We start from the raw sequence: 8248 nt of genomic DNA, 5'->3' as shown, positions 1-8248 counted from the left end.
CTGAGGGACCCGGGAACGGCCCTGAGGGACCCCGGCCCGGCCCTGAGGGACCCCCGGGAGCCCCGGGGAGCCCGGCCCTGAGGGAGCCCGGCCCGGCCCTGAGGGACCCGGGAACGGCCCTGAGGGACCCCGGAACGGCGGGGGGGGCTGGGGCTGGAATCCCCAAATTCTGGGGAAAAGTGACTGGGATGTCTTGGATGGACACCCGAGGGGGCTGGAATTCCCGAATTCTGGGGGAAAAGTGACTGGGATATTCTGAATCCCCAGCTGAGGGGCTGGAGAGGCTTGGAATTCCCAAATGCTGGAGGAGAAATATCAGGGATGTCCTGGATCCACACCTGAGGGGCTGGAATTCCCAAATTCTGGGGAAGAGTGTCAGGGATGTCCTGGATGCACAGCTGGGAGCTCTGACAGTGCTTGGAATTCCTAAAAATTGTGGGAAGAGTCACAGGGACATCCTGGATCCCCAGCTGAGGGGCTGGAGAGGCTTGGAATTCCTAAATTCTATGGGAGAAGTGCCAGGGATGTCCCAGATCCAGAGCTGAGTGTGGCAATGCTTGGAATTCTCCTGGAATTCCCTGAATTCTGTGGGAAAGAATCCTGGATCCTCCCCTGGGATCTCCCTGAGCCTGGCAGTGCTTGGAATTAATCTGGGCTGTGACCCCAGCTGGAATTCCCAAAAACCTCCTGGAATTCCCAACCCCCCCTGGAATTCCCAACCCCTCCTGGAATTCCCAAAAACCTCCTGGAATTCCCAAACCTCTGGGCTTTAATTCCAGCTGGAATTCCCAAACCCCCCCCAGAATTCCCAAACCCCCCTGGAATTCCCAGCCCCTCCTTCCCTCTGGAATTCTTGCTGCTTTTTTATTTCTGGGTAATTCCCACCGAGTCTGACTCCTCCAGAGGGAAATAAAGAGAAAAAAAACCAGGATTGGGAATTCTTTAGGTCCCAGAAAAATCCTCTGATTCCTGTGGAATGCTGGGGTTTACTGCAGATAACAGAGATCATGTTAATATTTGTTAATATTTGTTAATTATTGTTAATTTATCTGTACATAAATAAAGAATAAAAACTTTATTTTTGATGGGGGTGTTGGCACAGGAGCATTTCACTCCCTTGGAACCCACAAACTTTGTTTTTTTAATTTATTTTTAAATAATAAAATGCCCTGAAAAGTGATTTTGATTTTTTTTTTTTTAAAGCAGATTTCTGGGTGCCATTCAGAGCCCCACAGCTCAGCCTGGAGAAGGAAAAGGGCTTAAAAATGCAGATTTTGGTGAATCCAGCAAGAAAGCAAGCTGAGGAGGAGGAGGGAAGGAGTTTTTATCCAGTTTTTATTAAGAGTGCTTCAGAGAAGGGAGAGGGGAAAAGGCAGCACAAGAAGGAGCCTTGGGATTGTACAGAGGAGATTGCAGAGAAAAGCTGAACTTCCAGAGGTGCAGCGAGGAAAGGGTTAAAAAATCCTGGAGCAAAGAGGGGGGAGGGAGCAGAGCAGGGTGGGGAATGAATTTTATTTACAGCAGGGCAGAGCCTGGGGCTGCCCAAAAACCTGGAGAGGGCCAAAAAACATCAGAGATAACCAAAAACATCTGAGATAAAACATCCAAAAATGTCCAAAATAACCAAAAACATCTGAGATAACCAAAAATATCAGAGATAAAACATCCAAAAATGTCCAAAATAACCAAAAACATCAGAGATAACCAAAAATATCAGAGATAAAACATCCAAAAATGTCCAAAATAACCAAAAACATCAGAGATAACCAAAAATATCAGAGATAAAACATCCAAAAATGTCCAAAATAACCAAAAACATCTGAGATAACCAAAAATATCAGAGATAACCAAAAATATCAGAGATAACCAAAAAAGGGATTCTGAGATGGCCAAAAACCTCGGAGATGGCCAAAAAATGTCAGAGATGGCCAAAAATCATCGAAGATGATAACCAAAAAGGGATTCTGGCCTGGCCAAAAACTTCCCAGCTGGCCAAACAACCTGAGACGGCCAAAAAAATCTCAGAGATAACCAAAAAGGGATTCTGGCCTGGCCAAGAAACCTCCCAGGTGGCCAAAACCCTCTGAGCTGGCCAAAAAAAAAATCTCTGAGCTGGCCAAAAACTCCTCAGCTGGCCAAAAACATCACTGAGCTGGCCAAAAACATCACTGAGGTGGCCAAAAACATCACTGAGGTGGCCAAAAGCATCACTGAGGTGGCCAAAAACATCACTGAGGTGGCCAAAAGCATCACTGAGATGGCCAAAAGGGGCTTCTGGCCTGGCCAGAATCTTCTAAGATGGCCAAAAAATCCTCTGAGATGGCCAAAAAAAATGTCAGAGATGGCCAAAAACCATCCAAGATAACCAAAACTGGGCTTCTGGCCTGGCCAAAAACAACTGAGGTGGCCAAAAATTCTCGGAGGTGGCCAAAGGACCCCTCCCTGTCGCCGTGGTGGCCCCAGGCCCTGTGGCCCTGTCCCCAGCCCTGTCCCCGCTGTAGGGACACGCAGCCGTGGCAGCCCAGGTGTCCCCAGCTGTCCCCCCCAGTGTCCCCAGGTGTCCCCTCCCGGTGTCCCCTCCCCCCAGGCTCATTCCCGGTGGGAATTCCGGGCGCAGCCCCCCAGCAGCCGGAGGAGCCGTTCCCAGGTGGCCCCTGGGGACAGGGACAGGGACACCCCAACCCCCCCGGGAGCCCCAATTCCCGTTGTTCCTCCTGACCCTGCCCCAGCTCTGCCCCAGCGCTCGGGGCCACCCCGGCCCCTCTGCCCGGACAGGGACAGCAGGGCCGGGAGGAACCCAAAAATCCAACCAGGAATTGCTAAAAAACTCAAAAATCCAACCAGGAACTGCTGAGGAACCCAAAAATCCAACCAGGAATTGCTAAAAAAACTCAAAAATCCAACCAGGAATTGCTGAGGAACCCAAAAATCCAACCAGGAATTGCTTAAAAAACTCAAAAATCCAACCAGGAATTGCTGAGGAACCCAAAAATCCAACCAGGAATTGCTAAAAAACTCAAAAATCCAAACCAGGAATTGGTGAGGAACCCAAAAATCCAACCAGGAATTGCTAAAAAACTCAAAAATCCAACCAGGAATTGCTGAGGAACCCAAAAATCCAACCAGGAATTGCTAAAAAACTCAAAAATCCAACCAGGAATTGCTGAGGAGCTCCAGAACTCCAAAACTCCAACCAGGAATTGTGAGAAACTCAATAATTCAAACCAGGAATTGCTGAGGAACCCAAAAATCCAACCAGGAATTGCTGAGGAGCTCCAGAACTTCAAAAGTTAAACCAGGAATTGCTAAAAAACTCAAAAATTCCAACCAGGAGTTGCTGAGGAACCCAAAAAGCCAACCAGGAATTAGTGAAGAACTCCAAAACTCTGAAACTCCAACCAGGAATTGGTGAGAAACCCAAAAATTCAAACCAGGAGCTGCTGGGGAACCCCAAAACTCCAACGAGGAATTGCTGAGGAACCCAAAAATTCCAACCAGGAATTGCTGAAGAACTCCAGAACTCCAAAAGTCAAACCAGGAATTGATAAAAAGCTCAAAAATTCAAATCAGGAGTTGCTGAGGAACCCAAAAATCCAAACCAGGAATTGGTGAAGAACTCAAAAATTCAACCCAGGAATTGCTAAAAAAACTCCAAAATTCAAACCAGGATTTGTGAGAAACTCCAAAAATCCAAACCAGGAGTTGCTGAGGAACTCCAAAACCCCAAAACTCAACCCAAGAATTGTTGAGAAACTCAAAAATTCAACCCAGGAATTGCTACAAACCTCCAAAACTCCAACCAGGAATTGCTAAAAACCTCCAAAACTCCAACCAGGAATTGCTAAAAAACCCAAAAACTCAACGCAGGAATTGTGAGAAGCCCCAGAACCCAACCAGGAATTGTGAGCACCTCAATAATTCCATTTTTTCCCCCCTGGTGGAGTTCTGTGCATTCCTCCAGCAGCTCCCGGGTTTTTCTGGCAGAAATCACAGAATTTTTGCAGCTCCTGACCCTGATTTTGGCATTTCCTGATCCCTCAATCCCCAAATCCTCCCTCCAGTTCTCTCCTGGAAGCTGCGAGATCATGAATGGATGGTGATTAATTAATGAATTTTGTGATTAATTAATGAATTTTGTGATCTCAGAGGTATTTTCCAATGGATAATTCTGTTTGGTGCCAGCCCAGCTCAGCTTCTCCCCCCTGGATTTTTGGTTAAAGGCATCAAATCTTCCAATCCCTTTTTTTTTTTTAATTTTTCCTTTAAAAAAATTAAAAAAAAATTATTTTTTTCCCAACTCAGAGGCAGCAAGGCTGAAATCACCTGAAAAAATCCCTGGAAAATTGAAAATCCCAGCTGGAATCAGAGCCAAGCCCGGGCTGGATCCAAGCCCAGGCACTTGGCTCTGGATAAATAAAAAAATAGAGAAAAATTCCCCCAGATCCCAAAAATTCCAAGGATGGAGGATCCTGGTGGCTGAGGGGACTTTGCTTTTTAATTCCTCCTGTTAAATGTGGTTAAATCCAAGAGAAAACACTCACAACCCCTTGGAAAAATAGAGAAAAATTTAAAAATATTAAAAAAAAAACCAATTTAGGGCATCAAATCTTCCAGCCAGGTGGGTACAACACAAATCCAGCTGCTTTTCAGGCAGAAAAACCAAAATATTCTTTTTGTGTCGCCTCCCTCAGAGCCTGGAAATGCTCAAATTTCAATCTGAAAATTGAATTTTCTGCACGCCTTCCCCATCTCCAAACTGAAATTTGGAGCCCACGACCCCCCAGGGAGAAATAAAAATGCAAGAAACACAGAGAGAGGGAGAAGTGCATCCTTAACGTGTTTTTTCTTTTTTTTCCTGGAGAAAGTTTTGGGTTGGGGATTGCAGGTGTTGGGTTTATCTCAAATTTCAGTGCTGGGAACACAAAGGGAAAGGAGGGGGTGGGAAAAAGGAAAATTGGGATGGGGGAAAAAAAAAAAAAAGGTAATTTTGGACAAATATTCCCTAAAAACACTAAGGAAAAAAATCCTGCCATGAAATACAGACCAACTGTATTGAATAAAAATTGCACAAGTCCTCTGGGCACATCAAGAAGAATAAATTAAATACTTAAACAATTCCACTGATTAAAAAAGACAGCACAAAACCCATAACAAAAGAACATAAAACCCCCCAAAATACTGTCAGGTAGGAAAAGTGCACCAAGTTTTTTATACATTGACTCCAATATTTCAAAGTACCAATAAATGTTAAATAAATCCATTGTCTTGCAAGATGCTGCTTTGTTTTTTTTGCATCGATATTTACATTTTTTTTTTCCAACTTCATGTGTTTCAGCAGCGAGTCTGAGCTTCCAGGGTGCCAAAATTCCCAGAAAAAAATGAAATTCAACGACCCAAAAAGTGGAAGCTGTGGTTTTGCTCGGCTCTCCAAAGCATCACTCGGGTTTGAGCTCCTACAAAAGCTGGGAAAGCAGCGGGTGAGAAGCAGTTTGGAGTTGTGCAGAGTTCAAAAATTCCAATTGTGGCAGTGCTGGGATCCAGGAGAGGAGCAGAGGGTGAAATCCTCCTGGTGGGAATTGGGAACGGTGGGAAAATGTGGGAAAAGTGGAAATTCTCCTTTGCTCCCAGGAGTGGAGAAATTCTCTTTTGTTCTCAAATGTGAAAATTCTCAAGTCTCAAATATGAAAATTCTCTTTTGTTCTCAAATGTGAAAATTCTCAAGTCTCACGTGGTGAAAAATTCTCCTTTTTTCTCAAATGGGGAAAATTTTCCACTCTCAAACATGAAAAATTCTCCTTTTTCTCAATGGGGAAAATTTTCCACTCTCCAATGTGAAAATTCTCCTTTGCTCTCAAGAGTGAAGAAATTCTCCTTTGTTCTCAAATGGTGAAAATTCTCAAGTCTCACGTGGTGAAAATTCTCCTGAATTCTCAAAAGGTGAAAATTCTCTTTTGCTCTCAAGAATGAAGAAATTCTCCTTTTTTTCTCAATTGTGAAAATTTTCCACTCTCAGATGTGAAAATTCTCCTTTGCTCTCAAATGCTGAAAATTCTCCTTTGCTCTCAAATGGTGAAAATTTTCCACTCTCAAATGTGAAAATTCTCCTTTTTTCTCAGCTGTGAGCATTCTCCTTTTTCCTCAAATGCTGAAAATTCTCCTTTTTTCTGGGAAGTGACTTCTCCACTCTCAGGAGCTCTGCAGCACCTGGCAGGTCCAGGCTGCTGCCCCAGGGACGGACTGGGAGCACTGGGAGGGGATTCCCTGCAGAGCCCGGGGGGCCGGGCAGGATTTGGGGTCCTGCAGAGCCCAGGGGGGCCTGGGGGGTCCCACAGGGGCCTGGGGGCTTCAGGGTCCCAACCCAGCCCAGCTGGGCCAGGGCTGCAGGACTGGGGTTTAGGAGCAGGATTAACTTCCAACCCCATCCCAGCTGTGCCAGGAGCAGCCAGGACTGGGGTTTGGGGTGGATTTGGGAGCAAGATCAGCACCTAAGCCCATCCTAACTGTGCCAGGAACAGCCAGGACTGGGGTTTGGGGTGGGATTAGGAGCAGGATCAACTTCCAGCCCCATCCTAACTGTGCCAGGAGTGAGATTTAGGGTGGATTTGGGAGCAGGATCAGCACCTAAGCCCATCCCAGCTGGGCCAGGGCTGCAGGACTGGGATTTAGGAGCAGGATTAACTTCCAACCCCATCCCAACTGGGCCAGGAGCAGCCAGGACTGGGGTTTGGGGTGGGTTTAGGGGCAGGATCAGCACCTAAGCCCATCCCAGCTGTGCCAGGAGCAGCCAGGACTGGGGTTTGACTCGTGGCGCTGGGGCTTGGCTGGCGTGGACTCCATGGCCTTGAAGGTGACTTCCAGCCTGGGGATTGTGGGGTCATGGATAATGGATAATGGGATCTGGGATCATGGATAATGGGATTCTGGGATCACGGATAATGGGATCTGGGATCATGGGATCTGGGATTCTGTGACATTGGAGCTGCAGCTGCTTCTCCTCCCTGCCCCGAGCCCATCGCCAGCGACAGGATCAGCACTGCTGCTTCCAGGAATTCCAGTGGGATTCCTTCTGGGAATCCTGCAGGATGGGAATCCTGAGAATTCCAGTGGGATGGGAATGCTTCTGGGAATTCCAGCAGGATGGGAACTCTTCTGGGAATTCCAGGGGGACTGGAACCCTTGGGAATCCTGCAGGATGGAAATCCTTCTGGTAATTCCTGCAGGATGGGAACTCTTCTGGGAATTCCACTGGGATAGGAATCCTCCTGGGAATCCTGCAGGGTGGGAACTCTTCTAGGAATTCCAGCAGGACGGGAACTTTTCTGGGAATCCAGCGGGATGGGAATCCTTGTGGGAATTGCAGTGGGGGTGGAGGCAGGGCAGCTGTGGCTCCGAGCAGCCCAGCAGCCGGGGCAGCAGTCAGGGAGCGTGGCTGGTGCAGTCCTGAGAGCAGCAAAGGTGAGGAGCCAGAGATCCCAATCCTGGTCCTGATCCTGATCCCAATCCTGGTCCTGATCCCAATCCTGGTCCTGATCCCGGTCCTGCTGGGCCTCTGGAGCATCCCTGCCCAAAGCAGCCTGGAGGGCACCTCGGGTCCCCCAGGGCAGAGCTCCACGATCCCTGCCGGAATTCCAAGCCAGCTCTTCAGGGACAGCTTTGTCTGCTCCTGGCGTTGGTGGCTCTCTCCTGGTCACAGAAGGTTTTTCCTTTTCTTCTCTTTTTCAATTTTTTTCCTTTTTTTTTTTTCCTTTGTTTTGTTGTTTTTTTCAACCTCTAAGCTCATCTCCCACACACTCCCACGTGATCACACCCCGGGGAGGCTCCTACTCAAAACCAAAAAAAACCCAAAAATAAAAAAACAAACCCAACCATCCAGTAGTCAAGCATGAGAACTCAAACCCCACAAGGAAAACCCCCCTGAGGGGTGCGGGTATCACAACCAGCAGGGAAACACCGAGGGTGGGCTGCGCGGGGAGCCGGGGCCGGCCCGGGGCTGGCCCGGGGCTGGCCCCAGCACTCGGGGCTGTCCCCAGCACTCGGGGCTGTCCCGGGGCTGTCCCCAGCACTCGGCTTCCCGGGGCTGTCCCCAGTGCCCGGGGCTGTCCCCAGTGCCCGGGGCTGTCCCCAGTGCCCCGGGGCTGTCCCCAGCGCCCAGGGGCTGTCCCTAGCACTCGTCGATGTTGAGGCTGATGAACTCCTGGATGCATTTCCTGTACTGCAGCTCGTGGGGCTGTTGCTGGGGCCCCTGGCC

General features: G+C 48.3%; 1 protein-coding gene and 1 long non-coding RNA gene across 2 annotated transcripts in view; both read right to left on the bottom strand.

Annotated features, from left to right (window-relative positions):
* Positions 1-1318: 1318 nt before the first annotated feature.
* On the bottom strand, positions 1319-8024 carry LOC135284987 (uncharacterized). Its single transcript, XR_010350029.1, has 2 exons — positions 3818-8024; positions 1319-3785 (listed from the first exon to the last, which is right to left on the bottom strand). It is a non-coding gene; the product is annotated as an uncharacterized LOC135284987 (long non-coding RNA).
* Positions 8025-8161: 137 nt separating this feature from the next.
* ACAP3 (ArfGAP with coiled-coil, ankyrin repeat and PH domains 3) overlaps positions 8162-8248 on the bottom strand; it is a 50003-nt gene continuing 49916 nt past the window's right edge. Inside the window, exon 22 of the mRNA XM_064397508.1 lies at positions 8162-8242. Coding sequence (XP_064253578.1) covers positions 8162-8242 — 81 coding nt within the window. The remainder of the gene's footprint in view (positions 8243-8248) is intronic.

Source organism: Passer domesticus, chromosome 22, assembly GCF_036417665.1.
Source record: "Passer domesticus isolate bPasDom1 chromosome 22, bPasDom1.hap1, whole genome shotgun sequence".
Lineage (NCBI taxonomy): Eukaryota > Metazoa > Chordata > Aves > Passeriformes > Passeridae > Passer > Passer domesticus.
Note: the sequence above shows the minus strand (reverse complement) of the source record. Positions and strands in the feature narration are given on the sequence as shown.